We start from the raw sequence: 20,798 nt of genomic DNA on the forward strand, positions 1-20,798 counted from the left end.
CGTTGAAAGTGAAAACCACACCAACAGGTTGAAATGTTTATCATTCAATAATTACCTTGTTAACTTTTAGAGAGCAAGGCTGCCCCAAGAAAGCGCTTCTGAGGGCCAACACTAAGAGCATGGTACAACACCTGGACAAGCCCAGCGAAGGCGAGGGCAAACATTGGCACCAACGTCACAATACACGTCTCGATGCGCATCACAATCCAGCACAAGGCGCCCTACTTGATCTCACTAAACCTAACTGCACATACATTTCTACTGTACATTTCCAGTGAGTATTTTCTGCCAAAACCAATTCATTGCAAAGTGCAACAATGAAGGTCATTATGACATCATAACACAAAGCAAACTGAGCAGAGGTCATAACATCTACTTCCTTTGTTTCGATACACACCGAGGTAATGGAACTAAACCTTCAAGCAGTTCGCTTTACTAAGACTTTGCTTTTTAACAAAGAGATCCAACTTGAAATTAGTACTGTAGCACAATTGAAAAATGTGCAAAATGTACAAAAATGCATCGTAGTTTCTCAGCACCAACCAGCACATAGCAACCATTTATTGCAAGAAAGCGCCACTTCCTACAAAACAAAAGCTGCCCACCTTCCTTGGAGTGGTGATGACGCGAATCGTGTTGTCATGCTTCAAGTTCAAGTGTTTCAACTGTGCTCTGGCCCCCTCTTCCGACGCTTTAAGCATCTTCTCCAACTCTCCCTTCTCAAACTTAGCCGAATCTAATGCTGAGGTCAATGAGGTGATTTCACTCCTGTCAGAAGGTGGCGCTAGATATGAATGACACTGGTACGATGACGTAAGCACCTCAAACCAGGATGAGATGTGAGACTCGACTTTATAAAGCTCTTAAGCTCATGACATAAGCAAATAAGTCACTAAAGCCTGGAATCGAACCGTCAACCTTCGATCTTATCACTATAGTATGTAACTATGTATCCACAATAAATTGAAGAGGACCAACCTGAGCTTGTTACATTCTTCCTCCGCGTTCTTCTTGATGTCATCCATCTCTGTTCCGAGAGCTTGGAGCTTCATCGCCATCTTTTCACTGCCGCTAGCTCCGATGGATAAGTTTCCTGAATCGTGACATTCCAAAGTTAGGCATGCATCTTTCCGGTTGGAATCCTGACTACAACGGATGCTACCATCCATAAAGTTATACCTGGCGTCAGGGGTTGTGAGGAATTCCGGGAGGGATGCCTTTCACTGATCAACTTCTTGAAATCCCCGATGAGGGATTGCTTGCGTTTGGTGGAAAACTAAAGAAAAGATGAGTTTAGAAAGACGATGCAACCGACAGACGAATCCCGAGTTAAACAGTGTCTCGTGTTTGTCAACGCATTTATGACGTCACGAAGGCGACGTCTCGCAAGCAGGGGAGGGAAACGACAGAGGAGTGGGGTTCGCTCACAAATGAATTCCTAATGGGGGAAGCATCATCGAGTAAAGAGAAGTAGAGTTCTCGAACATTCACAAATGTCACCATACGCGCGTGTCTGGTGGGAATCACAACAAACTGTGGTGTGCTCCAGATTGTTGATGTTATCTTTCATGCCCCAGGTTGTTGATGTTATCTTTCATGTTCTTCTTTCCGGGACCTGGGATTGGCCCAACAGGCTGCCAGTGAAATGAAGGCAGTCATACACTTGGAGATGTTCGCACTGCATATTTACCGACTTTTGTTCGTGCCTTGTGACAAGTAGAACAATCGGCAGCGACAAGTAATCTTCTACCGATGTAGCAACTCACTTCGATGAAGGCCTGCGCGTTGGGAAGGGACTGAAGTCTTGAAATTGAGCGCTTCAGCTCCTCTATCCTGTGTGCCTGCATTGCCGCGCGAGGGAAGTTGCAGATCTGCGAGAAACGATGTGTGCGGTATGAATATCTCGTCACAATGGATGTCAGGAGATAAAACAATAGGAATGAGACGCTCTAGCCGAGATTGACGGTTACGTCATTAGTAATTATAAAACATCTTCAATAGTAAAGTTTGGAACATAATTAACGTAAGCACCAGTCCCAGCACAAGTTGCCAGTTAGGCTCCGGCGCGTTCGGAAAATTGATTAGTTTCACTTGCCACACAACCACTGACATGCTCATTGAGACATTCGATTTCCTTCTCCAGTGCTTCAGAATCAATCAGATCTGCAGTGTTTCCATTCTCTTTCTTCAGTTTATTGATGGAGGAGTCGCGGAACTTGATGATCATCCTCATACTGAGGAGAGCCTTCTCCAACTTCCTAACGACTCCCTGGACGGAGGAGAGCTTCATGTTCAGTTCATCGATTTCTGTCGCATCCTGCCTCCAAACTTCCATCGCCTCGAAGAACTTGCTCCGGTAATCATCAAGTTCATCTACATAATCCAACCAATAAAATACAAATAAAACCACCCACCAGAGTCCGGTCTGGAGGTCTCATCATTCGTCATTCTCATGGCCTGTCTCAATTATTTTGTGAGTAGTTACTAATTGAAAACAAGTAATAATAATAATAATAACTGTCATTAGCCACTTTGGGAGCAATCGAATCGTGCTTTAAATATACGTTTTCTTCCGACAAGATCGGTACCGTTGTTGTTTCATTAATCGTCGTTGAGAAAGCGAGACTAATATCCGAACAACACGTAAGCCAACTCACTGAGTGGCTCGGAAAGGTTCGATAATTCCACGGACTTTGGTTTGCCGAGGAGGAGCTTCAAACGTTGGATTTCATTCTGCAAATAACGAGATAAACATTAAAGTAGAGTGAAAAAATTTGTTTTTTTAAATCAAACATATCAAAGTCAGATGTACCAAAAGTAGCGTATGATCCTTAAACCAACTTTTGCATGGTTTGAGATTCGTGTCACTTACACCCAGGTGACCCATAACTCCTAAAGGTCACTCAGAGGTCAAATTTCATGGAAAAAATATTTTACTCCACTCCATCTGATAGACATTGCACCAACAGAGAGGCAAATTGAACAAGGACGGTGTCGGAACCAGGTTTCATGGCTGATGTCATGCACAGTGCACACTATTGCCATATCATGGTTGGGGACGCATCCAACGAATCTACTCAATGTCTACAGGTCAAGTGTGGTACCCCTGGAGGAACACCCGACAATTCAGAATTGTTGCAACACAAACGACGCGATCTGCTAATGACGACACTATGACGTCACCTGTAGAGCGATGACGTCTCCCTGCGTGTCTTCATTGACGCGAGCGCGGTTCTTGATCAGTTTTGCTCGTTGCGCGAAGTACAACGTGGACAGGGTCTCGCCGAAGCACGACGCGCTGGGATGGACGTTGGCGATGACGTAGGTCCGTGCATTCCCTCCAATGGAATCCTGCATCATGAAATGTTCAAAAAGTAGACACTAGCGTTTGTTCAATATGAAGTTGGAATCTACATTTTGGGTTCTTTATTTTTTGATTATGGTATGATTTGATCATGTAAGTTGATCGTGTTGATCGCGAGTCCGTGCGTGACTTGAGGAAGCTTCAAGATCAAGCGGCGCTGGTTCGACTCTCGGAGTGTGCGCTTGAGCAAAGCACGTTAAGGACTGCTCTCCATTCATCGGCATCCAATGGATGGAATAATTCTTCGGCAACAAGACTTCAACAATCAAACCACTTTGTTGTGTTCTTTGTTGTGCTTTGCACGCGTGGGTTCGAATCCCATCCTCGTCGTCAAATAACTCGGTTGTGTTTTTACCTCATTCAACTAGAGTCATATAAAGATTTTCTACTTGAATTTTAATTCACAAGAAAGAAACTGTACCGTACTGTGAAAAGGGCGTGTCACCAAAATATACTTGAATTCAAAACGAGAAGCGCTGGTTAACAAAAGCATGCGGATGAATACAAAGCAAAAGAGAAGACCTGAGGAAAACGAAAACAAAGTTCATCGTTTCAATGCAAATAAACCAAAATACATAACACACTTCAATCTGTCAATCTCGGTGACCGGGCTGCGTCAGTGATTCAAAGCCTCTACAAGTACACGACACAACCAGGATTATGTCTCAAAGAAGCTTTCCCAGTCCGAAGGTAAAGATTCAATCAATCACTGATTTGAAAAATCCTACCAAGTTTCCTACAAAGCCTGAAGTGGTTGGAGAGCAGCAGAGTAGAAAGAACCCCACTAACCCTGAGCAGAAAGGTGAGCTTAGAATCCCGGTATGGAACGTGACGCGTCTTTCCTTTGTTGATCTCTGCTAGGGACATTATGACGTTGCCGAACACGCTGAGGGAGCGATTGATGCTTCCCGCCTCTTTTAGTCGTGCCCCGGATGCTTCGGTGTCGCGTTGCCGCTCGGAACCGGCGAGGTCCACGAGATTGAGCATCGACTTACGAACCTTTGTCACCTCACCTGGCATAAGGAGATGAAACGGTCGAGGTTAACAAGCTAACGTCGCGTTTACGTCATAATGACGTAGAGCTCGAGTTCTAAAACGATGCAGAGTTCAAAAAGGTTGGTTACAAAAGCACCCCAACATTTTCATAATTGGATTTATTGCCGAAAAAAGGTCCACGCCATCTTTTAATGTTGTTTATGCTTAGAATAGATTCGCTTGCAACTATGCTGCTGAACCGAGCAAGAAAACCAAGAAATGCTTAAAGATCAGCACAAAGCTTGACTTTCTTGCGTTAATTTTACCCATGATAACCGCGCATATCATATTGACCGCTCAACAGAGCAAGCTTTTCGTGCATCGGTCGGTTTTACGTGATTGTGGTGCAACAAAACACACAACTGTGTAAAAAAATACTTTACCGGTTTTGTCTTTAGACTCGACGCAAATTGAGAAGACAGCATGGCTCCGCGAACTCTCTCTGTTCATTGAGGTGGAACCAACATGCCGGATGTTCCATCCTTTTTTGAGGACCTGCGTTCCAATGCATTGGAGGAGAGATTTTAGGAAGTTATCTCATCTTTGGTGGCAGAGTCCGCCAAACACAACTGCGTCAACTCAATAATGTTTTCGTGCTTTGAAAAAGTCATCCCAAGTTATGATGAAATAACAAATGTGTTTGCTGATGAAAATATCCATGTTCCGTTACATTTTATGTTTTGTCAGGAACCAAAAGAGGAATAAGTGACAGTAAGTGACATTCCAGCATACCAATAAACGATAAAGATTGAAAAACTTGTAAGATTTGAGGCATGCATGTTGTCAGTTGTGCTGCCTGTATACTGGCATACTGGCAAGCCTGTATACCTGCCTGTATACAAGCCTGCCTGTATACTGGCAAGTGCAATGGAGAAAAAACTTGACCGGATTGAAAAAAATGGTTGCATTTTTGAGTTTACCACAAAAAATTAATTCAAAAACAGTTAACATCTTTGATCTTTGCAGAACATTTTCCAACGAAGCACAGTGTTACCAACTTGTACCCGAGCAATAGTTTATGGGTGAACGCCTTTTCTGTATGACCTCAGTCACCTGTAACGCCTGTGAGGCAGTGGTCACCCTCGACTCGGTAATCCCATCCACAAAGATCCCCCTCTGTAAGGACTCTCGAAGTTGGAGAGGCGAAGATCGGTTGGAATCGAGTAGATCGTAGATGTGTTCATGATAAATTTCAAGGAAGGAGCACTTGCAGAGGAACTCAAGGCTTTCTCCATGCTGAAACACAACAGTTGCATGAACAAAACTGATGGTACAGGAGAGCAACTAACCAATAATATTTCAATGCAATGTTTTCACATGTAAAGTAAAGATAAACCAAAAGAAGTACTGCACTGTAATACAATAACTAAAAATAATATGCTTTTAAACTATGGGTCATTCCATGGCTACTGGTACAGTCGTGGAACCATATGTCGTAGATATTAGTGAAATTTCATACGTACAATCTCTGTGCAATTCTAAGAAAAGTGATATCAATTTCACCGAAATCGGGCCAGTACTTTTTGAGATATCGGCGATTGAAAATTGGCCCTTTTCAGGCATATTCGTGATCGCTCATGCGTAAAAATTAACTGCAAAGTTTGATTGACCTATTATGAAGGTGTTTCAAATAGTAACTTGAAAATTCCAATGCATATGAGTTATTCAAAGTAAGGAGATTCTGAAAAGATATATTGTTTGTTTGTTTTATATCACTACAGGCCACCAAGTGGCGAGTATTACGGTACACTTACTACAGCGAACTACCTCATTTCTACTCAAATATCCCACTTCATATTTGGAAGCTAGAAAGCCAAGAAAATTACCTTTCATTTAAGCCAAGTTGCAGAAAAATCGAAGTAGAGTGTTTTTTGCTATAAGCGATCAAAATTTCGTCATGCATGACTGATCACAAATAGTCATGTGTGAAACTAGCCACTTGGTGGCCTGTAGTGATATAAAACAAACAAACAATATATCTTTTCAGAATCTCCTTACTTTGGATAACTCATATGCATTGGAATTTTCAAGTTACCATTTGAAACACCTTCATAATTGGTCAATCAAAATTTGCAGTTAATTTTTACGCATGAGCGATCACGAAAATGCCTGAAAAGGGCCAATTTTCAATCGCCGATATCTCAAAAAGTACTGGGTCGATTTCGGTAAAATTGGAATCACTTTTCTTAGAATTGCACGGAGATTGTACATATGAAATTTCATAAGAATCTACGACATATGGTTCCATGACTGTACCAGTAGCCATGGAATGACCCCTATATTAAATGTACCGTTTCAAACTTTCGATCAATCAGTTGAAATAGATATTCTAGTGATCTTGGAATGATCCCTTTCAAGTCTTCTGGTAAATCGTTGATGAAGTCACCAGAATCCCCAAGCATAGTGTAGGTCTTCCCTGATCCAGTTTGGCCACTGAAACATTGCAGATAATCTTCCATATTGAAATTGGAAGTGCCACTTGATAAGAATAAACACAACTTACAATATATATACTTTTTAGGTCTTTTACAGGGCTGCGATCTTTGCCGTTTTCGCGGCATTGCCGCTCGATTTGCGCCGTCACTAATAGACAAATGCAGAGCCTTACAAAAAAATCTGAGAGAGGACGTCAAATCAGGTCGAGGAACAATCGGGGGGGGGGGGAGCATCACGTGATGCAACCATAAGAGTGCCGACTTACGTAAATTTTCTTGCGCCAGGTACAGGGCCAGGTACTTTAAGGCAAGGCCTAAAAAAAGCGACGCTTCACGCGAGAAATTCCTAAAGCGTCCGCGCCGCCATTTTGAACACTGCGGGAAAATGCTTTGATCGAAGTTCTAACGCCTGCCATCAAACATTTCGCTACACACGTTTCGTGCTATTTGACACAACAGGTTTCTTTTATAGATAAAAATAACCGAAGTAGGCTAATTAGTTGTCATCATTTGTCAACGTCTATGCCAGTTTGTATTTCGCCATTCGCCGTTCTTTAAAAAACTCACTTGTTGCGAACAATTGATAAATCGTTTTCCACCCAATAACCTTTCCACCCGCAGCTTTCCCCATGCTTAAGGGGGCAGTTCTACTTAAAATCGCATTTTTCGTACTTGTCATAAATAACAATCTACACACAAAAGTTCACCCACAAACCCCAACAAACCATATATTGCTGGAAAAAGGAGGAAACAAGCTATCAAAAAATATTTACTTTGTTAGACTGGGGCAATCTATTAAGGGTTTATACCATTTTGAATTTGTATATACATAAAATCAACCGATTGTCTCCATTGTAGCCCTAAAAACTCGAAAAATGGCTAGAGGTAGGGACTTCAAACTGCATGGTGATCTAGTAGGGTATCCTAGCCATAAATTGATAGAGGGGATTTCTTTTAACTCTTTTATTTTTTTTTTAATGTAAAAAATTTCATGATTGCTATGCATCGAGAGCAAATTTGACTTCAGGATTTGGTACCGTAATAAAATATTTATTAATCTGAATATTGAAACAAAACTCAATCATTATGTCCGTAAGGGCCTACTGTACAGTGTACATCTGTTAAAAATTTTAGCCAATTCTGAGAAGTAGTTTTCTAGAAGAAACATTTTTAGTGCACAAAAACATAATTTTGAGTAAATCGCATTTGAAAAATAGAATTAGGTACATTTATGCCTTTGACTTTAAATGTGACTTTTTTTCTTCTATGTCCATTCACAACAAGTAAAATATACATAATGAACAAAATACTGAGTTTACACATACACAAATTAAATATATCAGTGGCCACCAGAAAATACAAAACATCTTACAACTAACATTCTCACAAAAATGCAAATTTTTATTCACATTTTAAACTGCGGTGTGTTCAGAAAACCTTCTGTTGAAGCCTAATGAGGGCAAATAGGTAAAAACTGACTGCATATTCGGAATCTACGACAAAATTCCAATATATATATATATATATATATCAATAAAATAAAAAAATTGATTTTTTTTCTAAGTAGAACTGCCCCCTTAATAGCGATTGATGGCTTTCAATTTTCTCCGTTTTAGCAAAAACGTTATGTATAATTGTATATACATTATGACGTCAAATCGGTGATTTTCTCAACATCAAAGTAACAACTATTCAGTATCTCCGCAGTTCACCTCTGTGACGAAATCTTACCATGAGTTCACCCTTGTTGTTGTACAATAGAAAATAAATTGTTGAAATTTGCCAATTTTAAATTACGTAAATACTTGCCCTTTTTCTTTGAATATAAAAGTGTTTTACATACCTCCGCACAAAATAAGTTTCGCTACATAACATTAACACATTCATTTTTATTTCCAAATTCAAAATCTATTCATTGTAAAAAACGCCAATTCAAAAATTGGTGTTCTAAATTCTGCAATTCGAACTCAGAAATAAAACGATTCCTTGAGACTCATCGCGTTATCTCTGTGTCATCGAAGCTTTGTTACGCCAGCAGCGGTTCTGCTGTTATCAGAAGGATTGTAAATATTTCAATAAAAAAATAAAAAGAACGAGAAATACTTCACACAAATAAGTTTTAAACACATTCTCTCATTTCAAATTCAAACTTGTAAACTATTTCAATAAACCCCTCCAAATTCAAGATTCAAACACAACTATAGGTCTGCGAAATGTGCAATTAAGACTCCTCATGACGTTCTTGAATCAAACGTAGAAATGTTGCTGCGTAAACGACGTTTAGTATTGTTATCATTTCTTAGACTAGACAACTTTACATTATTGTTTTATGGGGCCTCTATAATTTAAGATCGACGGCAACGATCATAAAATTTGACGTTATAAGAACGCAAAATCAAAACATTGATCGCTTGAAACAGCTTTTTTTGCTGACTGCAGTGAATACTACGTTCCAAGAAGTAGCTGTTTTGTCTCTTGAGCTTTGCATATTGCTTAAACAAGCGCATAAAGTTCAAATTGCCAAGAAACCATTACACTTGAAAATGTTGTTTGAATCATCGCAAATAAATGTGTTCAAAAATTATACTTGGCAATTGTCGATGCCATTTCCTTATTCGCACATTCACGTCGGCAACTGAGTTTGTGATTTTGTATTTAATTTTTGCCAGAGTGATTTTGCCTCAGTAAACATGTTAATTTGGAAGGCTGGTGATGTAAGTGTACTAGTGCAGTATAGTGTTTGGTCTGTCTGGTCAACACCACTGCATCCAACAGTAGGACAGCCATTAGTGCGATGATCGTTTGGTTCACTAACAAACCAAAATTAATCTGCATTTTTCTTGCATGACGCACAAGCAAATCCCATCTTTTTATATTGTTTCAACGTCTGCAGACGGTAAATAAACATCAAAGCCGTTCCTGGTTGCTTTGTTTTACTTAGTTTGAATGACTGTGTTGTATGAAGGGTAGCAAAGTAAAATCTTGTCAGTTGATGGCCAATGTGTAATCAACTCTGTAACTTTTGGAAAAATATCAAAATTTTGTTATCGTATCTCAGGGGTCTGCTACTATTCGGTGAGTCCAATTCGGTGAGTTCCTAACCTCTAACCCTAACCCCAAACCCTAAAACGGCAATGATAATTAGGCTACGGCACCCAATAATTAAAAAAAAAATTGAAAAAATCCCACGTTAAGGGATCGGACTCACCGAAACGGGCCATTCCGGTATCTCAGAATCTTGATGTTGAAGAAATCCTTGGATTAACATCAAATCAAGGTTTAAATTTGATGCAAGAAATTATTAATATGACAGTTTTCTCAGCAATTGAAATAAATCAAACAAAGAGAATGGCATACAAATTGTGTCTAACACATGCAAGGAGTTCATAAGAGAGACACACATCAAAAAATGATCAAAATCTGCTGCAGAACACTTCTGAACCCGAGTAGTTTGCAGGGTTGATCTCTAAGTGGTCAAAACTGGTTTTGACCACTAAGCGGTTTAAATCTGGTATTAACCGGTGAAAACTAGGTTTAAACCGGTTAAAACCCAGAAAAATATTTTTATGTAGTGAATGGTCGGCTACCTGGGCGGGCTATGGGCTATTTAGGAAATATAAAAGCAGTTGTGAGTTGTGACCATTTTGATATGCATGCCTCAAAATAGCTGGCGGATATGGCCGCCTGAACTTTCATTAATGGCCGCCAATACCGAGTCTGCTACTAATTCGGGTCTGCTACTATTCGGCGAGTCCGATTCGACTAGTCCGATTCGGCGAGTTCCCTATTCGGCGAGAGCCTTTTTCGGCGAGTGCCCTATTCGGCGAGTTTTTGAAATTTTTGAAAGGAAATTATCGGGTACCGTAGCCTAATTATAATTGCCGTTTTTACATCGTTTTAACGTCGCTAAACGTTGAAATCGTGCAGAAAGGAATAAAAAGAAAATGTTTGAACTATTAAATTAAAATTCGTCATGTCAGTTCAGTTGTTTTTATTTCTGACCATCATATGAAAAACAATACACGTCAACATAGCAAAGGTAGAAGCGACAAAACGCGAACGTTAAAACGTGCTTGAATTCGTCATGTCAGTTCAGTTGTTTTTCTTTCTGATCATGATATCAAAAACAATACACGTCAACATAGCAAAGGTGTAGAAAAAGGTAGAAGCGACAAAACGCGAACGTTAAAACGTGCTTGTGACCGAAGTAAGTTATTGAGTTCAAAGAAATTTGGCACGGTCGCAACACTTTCAGAAAAATTTAAGATATGAAGGAAAAATAAAACAAAGAAAATGTTACAAAAATAAAATAAAATAGATCATGTTTATGTCTATAAGTTAGTACTTTTGAATAGTTAAAATGATTAGTTTGGACCAACAAATGTGTGACCTACAGCTTGGATTGAAAGGAAATTATCGGGTACCGTAGCCTAGTTATCCCGACCAGCAAAAATTTGTTCCAAGAACACAGTTCATTTTTACATTGTAGTAACAGATTGAAAAGGCTAAACAAATGTGTGGCCTATCGTGTTAACGTCGCTAAACGTTGAAAATTGAAATCGTGTAGAAAAGGGAGCTTTTGCTGACTAGGATACTTTGAAACTGAGAAACATTCACAGAAGCCCTACGATTTGCCCATTTAGCATAACATTTCATTTGTACATTGATTCAACGTCTGAATACATTATCTTAAAAATGCAACGTATAGTAGGGCTTCTGTGAATGTTTCTCAGTTTCAACGTATCCTAGTCAGCAAAAGCACCCTTTTCTACACGATTTTAACGTTTAGCGACGTTAAAACGATAGGCCACACACTTGGTTAGCCTTTTCATTCTGTTACTACAATGTAAAAATGAACTGTTAGGCTAACTGGGTTCTTGGAACAAATTTTTGCTGGTCGGGATAGCTAACTAGGCTAGTACGGTAGCCTACCCGATAATTTCCTTTCAATCTAAGCTGTAGGAGTGTAGGTCACACATTTGTTGATCCAAACTAATCATTTTAACCATAGGCGCTTAAGCCGTGGGGACCAGGCCCCCACGCATATTTTCGCGTGGGAGCAACTTTTTATGCGGCATTGATACATAAAACAATAGATAAACTAGCGATCGGCAGCAGGAAAACATTTTTAAATGCAAACCGCAACAGCTTCGCAGTAAATAATCACAAGAACGAGTAGCGATGCTACAATCCCACCCCAGACAAAAAAAAATCTGTCATTTTTACGTTGATTTAACGTCTGCAGACGTTGAATCAATGTAAAAATGACTGATTTTGCTGCCTGGGACATAGCAAAAATCTACCATTTTGCGTCGATTCAATGTCATCAGATGTTGAATACACCCAAAAACAACATAATTTGCTACGTTGACGCAGCGTGCGTTTAACTTAATGCGCTTGCAAACAGCCTCGCTGTCGCTTTCGAAAGTCGAAACCTCTGCAGAGAATTGTCGCGGCAGTGAATCGGTTGCTGTGAAAATGAACTTGAAGTCTCGGCCCGAGGTTACCACTAACCAACGTAACAAGGGCTGGTACAAACCGCACTGCCCACAGTCGCACAAGCGGCATAATCAACACAACAACGGACTCGCGCAAACTGCATGGCGCACACACGTCCGTTGCCATAGAAACCCGATCAAAGGCGGGGAATATGCGCATCTTTTGTTTCATTTGCAACACGGAAACGAGCGTATTACAGCGAATTGAAACTTGAAAGCTGGTCAGTGGTCAGCCATAAGTTGCGATATTGTAGCGAAAAGGGAGCAATGTCAAGTCGAAAACTTAATCAAACGTCTCTCTGTAACTATTTTTCAAGGGCTGTTTACGGATGTCAGCAACTTTTAAATTTATTAAAGGTGACGTGCTGTTGAATTGATGTAAACATGAATGGTTTTACTTTCAACAGGTATATTTTCAAGCATATGATCAAGTTAGTATTTTCATTCCATTTACAGTATACCTTTTAGTAAATCTTTTCGTCTCTTGTTTCATGCTAATAAATCTAGTTCGTTGCTAAACTTTTTGTTGTGCTTAGCTTAAAGAGTCGCAGTCCATCAACCGCTAGCCAACGCAGACGCATAGCATGTGTTTTGGTCGAGCTTTGTTTATAATAATTAACGGCAGGTCGAACGTAGCGATAACTCCGAGTGTGGCAATAAAAGCAATCCTAGTGTGATGACTAGGGCCATTTTTATATGACCTTAAAAAATCAATAATATGACTTTATTTTTTGGAAAATATGACTTTATATGACCTTATGTCAAAATCGTTCATTTTTACATACGAACAACGTCACTCACGGAACTAAAGAGTAAAACATACGCAACATAACAGTAATACACACATCCATTTTTATTTTAAACCACTGTTGTAGTACAGTTTCATGTAGTGTGGAATATTAGAGTCTTTAAAGTTACGATTTGGATGTAAAAATGACTTTAGTAAGGAAAATGAGCGCTCCACAGACGCTGACGTGGGTTGACACTTCTGCAGTTTTGCATAAAGCGCTGGTGAAATGTCTTGTCTTTGTACCTCCATAATTTGTTTCACATCGTTTTTGTCTAATCGCTTCTTAATGTAATTTTTGAGCTCAAGCGGATCTTTTCCGAAATCAAGGGCATTTAAATCAGCATGGGCCTCTTTGATGGTGTACGTACAACTTTCCATTTTGAGTATTAAGTTGACCTCAATGTGTGACCTCATAAAATATAGGTGTGTGACTGTAAGTGTTATGTAGGCTAATCCTACAGTTTGCCTTCGTTCAATCAGAAATTGCCTTACTTTCTTGTGCTTAATTGCTTCACCGCTTAAATTGGTATTTTTTATTTAAAGTATACAACGGTATGACTTTATAACTCAAAAATATGACTATATAACTTAACAAGCTGATATATGACCTAACCAGGAAAATATGACTTTATATGACTTCATAACTTTTTTAATATACCTCATAGGGATGCGGTTTTTGCGTTAAATTTGATTTCACGACTTACTGATGCATAGACAAAAATATGACTTTAATGACTTTAAATGGCCCTAGTGATGACATAATTACGTCATCCATCTGCGTGACATTTCGCTGAATTTACGTTGCTGCTGATGAAACACGCTTTCGCCCCCACGGCCAAAAAAATAGTTAGGCGCCTATGATTTTAACTAGAGATGTACCGATACCAATATTTTGGCCGATACCGATCCCGATATCACTTTTTTAGGCCGATACCGATACTGATACCGATATTTTGGCCGATACTTTGGTGTTACAAAAAGAAGCAATTTTGGTATTTGCAAGGAAATATATCAAATGCTAAGTTTTACCTTATTTGCATAAAACTGTTAAAAAAAACTTTGGATTGGCATAATTTATTAAAGATTCAAGAATCCAATCTCAACCATATTGCTGTGTCATAATCAGGGGCGCCGGAAGCGGGGAGGCAGATGCCCCCCCTGCCCCCCCAATTTTTCTGCAGATGGAGTGGCAGGGGGGGAAATGGTGCCCTTTTAAAGTCATGTAAGTTACTGCACATTTTGCAATATAACAATTTCTGCTATTCGCTTTTAGCTAAATTATATTCTTTCATTTTTTCCTCAAAGTAATATTTACGGCACAAAATTTTGCAACAAAGGTAAGAGGCCTTAAAACTCGTTTTTTTGGCAGCCATCTTGGCCTACCGGGTGGCCAAACTTGGCCGATTGAAGAGGTAGCACTGGCGGTCATTCAAGCACTACTTAGCGGCCATGGCCGCCGGCTGCTTTAAGGCTTGGCAGTAGGTTACATCATTATAACATAGCGTGATGTCCTTTTTTGTATACCGGACACTTGTAGGCTATCATTACTCAATACATAGTGAGCTGATAGATTAGCATTATCGCTATATCTTATCTTAAAACTTGAAAAAAAATTGGCCTTTTACTAAACAAAAGTGCCCTTTTTTCGTAATCTTGCCCCCCCAGTCAAAAATCGTTCCGGCGCCCCTGGTCATAATAGTAGGTTTTAGTAATGAAAGGCCACCGTAATTGAGGATTGGGGTATAAGGGAAGAAACATTACATCATAATTGGGATTTCTGAAAAATTAATAAAATGTTTGCGCAAACTCTCCAAATAAGGCTATCATAATTGATAATAAGATGTAAAATGTAAACCAAGTGATTTGTGTAGTCGTACAAAAACTACTCGACAAGTAATGTGCAACCTAAGGGCGCTTGTCGTTTGGTTGAAAAGCTTTTGCCAGGCCAAGACTACCCAGGTAGCAAAAATGCACAATTCTGCATCGCTCCCACCCCGCCAAACGCTCAAAAAACCTGTGCAACTCGGCTGCCCCCAGCAAGCCGGCTCCACCAGTCGGCAATTCAACTTGCACCCTTAGCCGCAACAAAATCACCAAGCCCAAACAATGTCACAGCAGAATAAGTAGGCCCAAAAAGAAAGCAATGGGGCCACAAATCCTCAAAAAACCAATCAAAATGGTCCCATTGCGCCCAAGATGACAACCTCATTGCGAAGAAAGGAGCGTCCCCCCCGGCCACCAGCACAAGGCTGAGCACTCACCAGTACAGCGTCAGCGAGCTGCCGCGACCCGCCAACCACAACGATGCAGCTTCCACACTAGCCATTTCAATTCTTGTCGATGTCAATTCTTGCTACAAAACGGCTGCCGAGAAACAAGTTGATTGGATGGTCTAAATGGCTAGTGTGGAAGCCACACCATTATGGCCAGCGAATCGCAACAGCCCGCCGCACCAGTAAGCGCCCAGCCCCGTGCCGACAGCAGGGAAGGACACTTCCCCCCACAATGAGGCCGCCATCCCAAGCGCAACAAGACCACTTATTGATTAGGTCAGTGAGGATTCGCAGTCCCACCGCCCCCACCCCGAGCCCACACAATCCGCCACGACATTGTTCAAGCCTGGTGAGTCCACCACAACGAAAGGCGGAAACCAAATCACAAACTGACAGAACCAGCCCACCAAAAATAACCAAGCCACACGGGTCCCTCAAACGTCCAGCAATGCAAAAACGATGCAAAACTACACATTTCCGCCACCTGGGTACTGGGTAGTCTTGGCCTGGTTTTATCCTCTGCTGAGAGTAAAAAAGAAACACAAATGATAAACATTGGAGAAATTGAGTCTCCTTCACAACTTAAGAATCGAACAACGCAAAACTGCTGAAACAAAACGTTTTGTTTGAGTGAAAGAATCACTGTAAGCAAACAATGCCAAAAGGTGAGCCCATGAAGTCATGGGAGTGTGAGGTATCAAAAATTTGATCAGGGTGTTATTTTTCTACTTCAATGTGACGACATTGACGTTAGTTACTACTTTAAAAAATCTATATCTTTGCTTCTGCAGAAAATACGCAGAAAACGCCTTTTTTCACACGTTTAGTATCGGCCACAGTATCGGCCAAATTTCGCCGATACCGATGCCGATACTCAAAAAATGGCCGATATCACCGATACCGATATATCGGTACATCTCTAATTTTAACTATTTAGAAGTACTAACTTATAGACATAAACATTATTTTTTTTGTAACATTTTCTTTGTTTTATTTTTTCTTCATATCTTAAATTTTTCTGAAGGTGATGCAACCTTGCCAAATTTCTTTCAACTCAATAACTTACTTCGGTCACAAGCACGTTTTAACGTTCGCGTTTTGTCGCTTCTACCTTTTTCTACACCTTTGCTATGTTGACGTGAATTGTTTTTGATATCATGATCAGAAATAAAAACAACTGAACTGACATGACGAATTCAAGCACGTTTTAACGTTCGTATTTTGTCGCTACTACCTTTGCTATGTTGACGTGTATTGTTTTTCATATGATGGTCAGAAATAAAAATAATTGAACTGACATGACGAATTTTAATTTAATAGTTCAAACATTTTCTTTTTATTCCTTTCTGCACGATTTCAACGTTTAGCGACGTTAAAACGATGTAAAAACGGCAATTGTAATTAGGCTACGGTACCCGATAATTTCCTTTTAAAAATTTCAAAAACTCGCCGAATAGGGCACTCGCCGAAAAAGGCTCTCGCCGAATAGGGAACTCGCCGAATCGGACTAGTCGAATCGGACTCGCCGAATCGGACTCGCCGAAACGGGCCATTCCGGTAAAATTCGTATGAAAGATTATATTTATCTTGGATTTTTCTCTTGTTTCAGCGCCTCCAAAAACAAGACATCAAACAGCGTTAAGACTACTACCTTAATTACATGTCGTGCTACGTCTTATGTGCTACGCAACGGGAGGGCAAATGTTGTGCAAATTTTATGGCAAAATTGATGGCAAATGTTTTTCAAAAAAAAAAAAATTTGTTGGAATAAATTCTTGTGCTTCAGTTGGCTGTGCAAATGGTTCATCGTTCTACCAAGCATTTTTTGGTTCATCAGAAACTTGTTTTTAGAATTTGAATTTTCTCAATAATTAAAATAACCAACTGATTGAAATATATATCAAAAATAAACAGAGAAATTGAATATTTTTTGTTCCAAATCCAGCATTTAGGTTATTGTTGATCAAAACAAAATATAATTGAACATCATTACTAAACATGGAGGATAATATTTTAATTCAATTGAAAAGCAACTTAATTCATTTCATACACTAAAGGGGTTTTGACCAGTAATAGGTGGTCAAAACTGCCTGGTTTTAACCAGGTTTTAACCAGTTTTAACCGGGCGGTTTAAACCGCCCCGGTTTAAACCAATCAATCCTGGTAGTTTGTAATTCTTCTAGGGTCATGGCACAAGGGTACTCACTAAAAAATTTGGGTTGTTGCGACAACTCAGAGCAAAATAATTTTCTTTTGTGGAAATATGTTTCGTTTGAAACAGTCTTACACCGGAGGTTGAATTCACCAAAACTTACTAAGCAAATATTGTTCCATTATAGCCTTCAATGCAACCATCAACGATTCTTCTCCCAACGAAATCAAACACCGTCTCCTAAAGATACAAAAATAATTTGCAAACAAGGTCTAGCCATAAACTTTCAATAGAGATTATTGATATTGGCATCCAGTCAAATAGCAAACCAGCACTACAGTTATATTTTCCAACATGCAAATGACAAATTTTTAAAATCTAACACCATCAAAAATGCTCAAATAATTGAACTCTATCACTCACAATTGAAAAAGCATAATGAACTATCTACATTCAAAAAATCATTATTTTATGCTACATTTTTTGAACGAAGATTGCTTTCATGCTGTTGCAATTATGAGCAATACAGTTGAATTACTTAAGATTATCAATTGTACTGGAAATTGAGTATATATTTCTTGAAGTAAATTTTTATTTGCCAAAAGAAGATATGACTTAGACCAGTGGTTCCCAACTCGTTTTTCAGGCGACCCATTTTTAAAAAATTTTCAGTTCGGTAAAATCTTGCGACCCAAGCAAATTGTCGTATTATTTTAAAAGCCATACAAGATTGTGTTGCAAACAAACAGCACTACAAAAGCAGTAACTTTTTCCGAAAATAATATGTTTATCAAATCACTAATGAGCTAGCTGGGCTGGTTTGCTGTCAGTGAGCTTTTGAAATCGAGGCGTTATTTTGCTTAGGCATAGCCGGATTAGCCGCATGTCGGCTTTAACTTCCAGCCGGTTTCGCTGTTCAGTTTTCAATACACACATGGCGCTAAATCCAATCTTACAAAGCCAAGTTGTTGCAAATGGAATCTGTTTTTGAATCCCCAATTGTGAAACTGTGGGATACTTTGCCTGCTAAACACTTTGCACATGGAAGCCCAAAAGTGGATGTTTGCAGAATCTTTGGGGTATTTGTCTTTGAAGGACGCAAAAGAACTACGGTTTGCTACTTCTGTCGTTATGTCCATAAACTGTTCTACAACATGAATGGGAAGTTGAGGCAGATCTTTTCCAACAAATGGATCAATTATCCAATCATTTTGGTTATTACGTGTTAGAGATTCTCCATAGTAGGAAGTGCACAAACTTTTTGGCAAACTGTTCCAGGTTCCAGGTGTCTAATTATTATCGTTTGCTTAATATCAACTTCATTGCCAGAGATATATTGCGTTAGCTGAGAAAATATATCGTACTCATCTCTGGTGACATAACTTTTCCAGAATATGAGTTTTTTGTGTTAAGCAGAAACTTTTGCGGCGCGATCAATCACCGTAAAACCGTTGCCTTGCATATATAAATTTAGAGAATTGAGAGAGTCGAATATATCGGCAAGATAAGCAACTTTTGCCTTGTAATCTTCTTGCAAAAACTTCTCAGTTAATCTCACACAGTTCTGTTGCCTCAGGAAGATAGCAATCTCCTCTCGCAAATTACAAACTCGCTTCAGGACACGACCTCGTGACAACTATCGCACTTCTGTGTGCAACAGCAATGCTTGATAATAATCAGAATCCACAAAGACGAAAACAAATGCCGATTTAGTGGACTTGTTTTGATGAAGTTTACACACTTCACATCATTCAACACTTCGTGCTGCTCTTGAGACAGCTTTTTTGCAGCAAATGCCTCTCTGCGGAGAAAGCAATAAGTCCATATAACCTACAGCACTTGGGCTTTCATCACACCAGACTATGCGTGGTCCAATGTGTGGAAAACTTTGTCATGGTTTGTCCGACATAGCGTTCGTGACATATAAGTGCACGTTACAATATATATCCCGTAACTTTGTCAAATTAGTTTATGTTTGAGACTGAAATTTTTGTTGGGTTTACATTTAATAATAATAATAACAATAATAAAAGCGAAAATTGTTAAAACTTCTTGCACTACAATTATGCTACAAAGCTTTCCGATGTCTCGACATGAAACGCTTCATGACTTGTGTTTGTATTTTCCAGTTTTGTGATCGATCTCTTCACGTTTTAAATTTTTTTTATTGTTATTTTTTTCGCTCAAGATACAATAGCCTATGCCTGAAAAACAAGCGACCCAAAAAAATTATCAGGCGACCCAACTTTGGGTCGCGACCCATGAGTTGGGAACCACTGACTTAGACTACATTGGCTGAACAAAATTGTATGTTATGAAATGGTTGCCTCACAACTGTTTGTTCAGGTTCATTCGGTCAAATTTTGTTTTGGAGCTGTCATTTATAATACTAGCCTAGTGTGGCAGAGTGATTGGACCCATAGTAAACAAGTAAATTACAATTAACAATTACTGATTTTTAAATAAACAATTTTATCAATTATATTATATAGTTCTTTTTGGTTCCGGTTCTTTTGATTGATGCTGAGTCCATGTGTTTACTGTTTATGTTAATGTGTGACCTTATGTTTTGTAAGACTAATTGAGCATATGATGACATGCTTGAGTGGTGCACAGTAACCATAGCAACAAAAGCCTTATTTATTACATATGGTAACTAGTTTCTAGCTTAAGGTAATTTTCACCTATGCTTACAATCTTACATCGTGCTATTCTCACAACACACAAAATAAAAGTTGCTGTGTCCCTCTTCAATGCATTGTCACGTATCGGACCATCAACAATAAGCAACTAACCTGTGTAGAATACTGGTCAACAACATGATCAAATGTGAATTCTTTTGGGTCATTCTTGTTTCGTGTGATCAAACTTGTGGGCGATGTAACTTCCAAACAAGACCCCCGTTCTAAGTTAAGTGCTGGCGGCCTTACACGAACAAACACTTTTATTGAATCACTATCCATTAAAACAAATAAATATTCTACTAGCAAAAGTATGCTGAATAAAAGAAGTTAACATGATTTTAAACATGCAGAGGGAACTTGGGAAAGGTAAACGATGATCCCACTAAACATTCCATATATTTTCAACAATGCGCATGCGTACTCAGCATACAGGAGTAAAAACAGGGAATGTATAATTGTATATCCTACTTCAATAAGAAAGATCTACCGCAGGCCTCGAAATATCCGGCGGTCATGGCGGACATGACCTCCGGAATGACCTCGAATGTCTGCCGAAGCCGACTCATT

The 20,798-nt window shown here is 39.3% G+C and overlaps 1 protein-coding gene across 2 annotated transcripts in view; it reads right to left on the reverse strand.

Moving 5' to 3' along the window:
- LOC145771864 (kinesin-like protein KIF15-B) overlaps nt 1–20,514 on the reverse strand; it is a 35,399-nt gene extending 14,885 nt beyond the window's left edge. For both annotated transcript variants that reach the window (XM_082583609.1, XM_082583610.1), the window contains exons 1-13: nt 20,343–20,514; nt 17,711–17,787; nt 6,691–6,832; nt 5,453–5,635; nt 4,783–4,894; nt 4,154–4,377; nt 3,184–3,351; nt 2,658–2,733; nt 2,111–2,373; nt 1,767–1,871; nt 1,180–1,276; nt 979–1,093; nt 606–768 (exon numbers count right to left, since the gene is read on the reverse strand). In XM_082583609.1, coding sequence (XP_082439735.1) covers nt 606–768; nt 979–1,093; nt 1,180–1,276; nt 1,767–1,871; nt 2,111–2,373; nt 2,658–2,733; nt 3,184–3,351; nt 4,154–4,377; nt 4,783–4,894; nt 5,453–5,635; nt 6,691–6,832; nt 17,711–17,787; nt 20,343–20,510 — 1,893 coding nt within the window. In that variant the 5' untranslated portion in view covers nt 20,511–20,514. The remainder of the gene's footprint in view (nt 1–605; nt 769–978; nt 1,094–1,179; nt 1,277–1,766; nt 1,872–2,110; nt 2,374–2,657; nt 2,734–3,183; nt 3,352–4,153; nt 4,378–4,782; nt 4,895–5,452; nt 5,636–6,690; nt 6,833–17,710; nt 17,788–20,342) is intronic.
- Nucleotides 20,515–20,798: the final 284 nt, after the last annotated feature.

The sequence above is a fragment of the Aplidium turbinatum genome, chromosome 6, assembly GCF_918807975.1.
Source record: "Aplidium turbinatum chromosome 6, kaAplTurb1.1, whole genome shotgun sequence".
Lineage (NCBI taxonomy): Eukaryota > Metazoa > Chordata > Ascidiacea > Aplousobranchia > Polyclinidae > Aplidium > Aplidium turbinatum.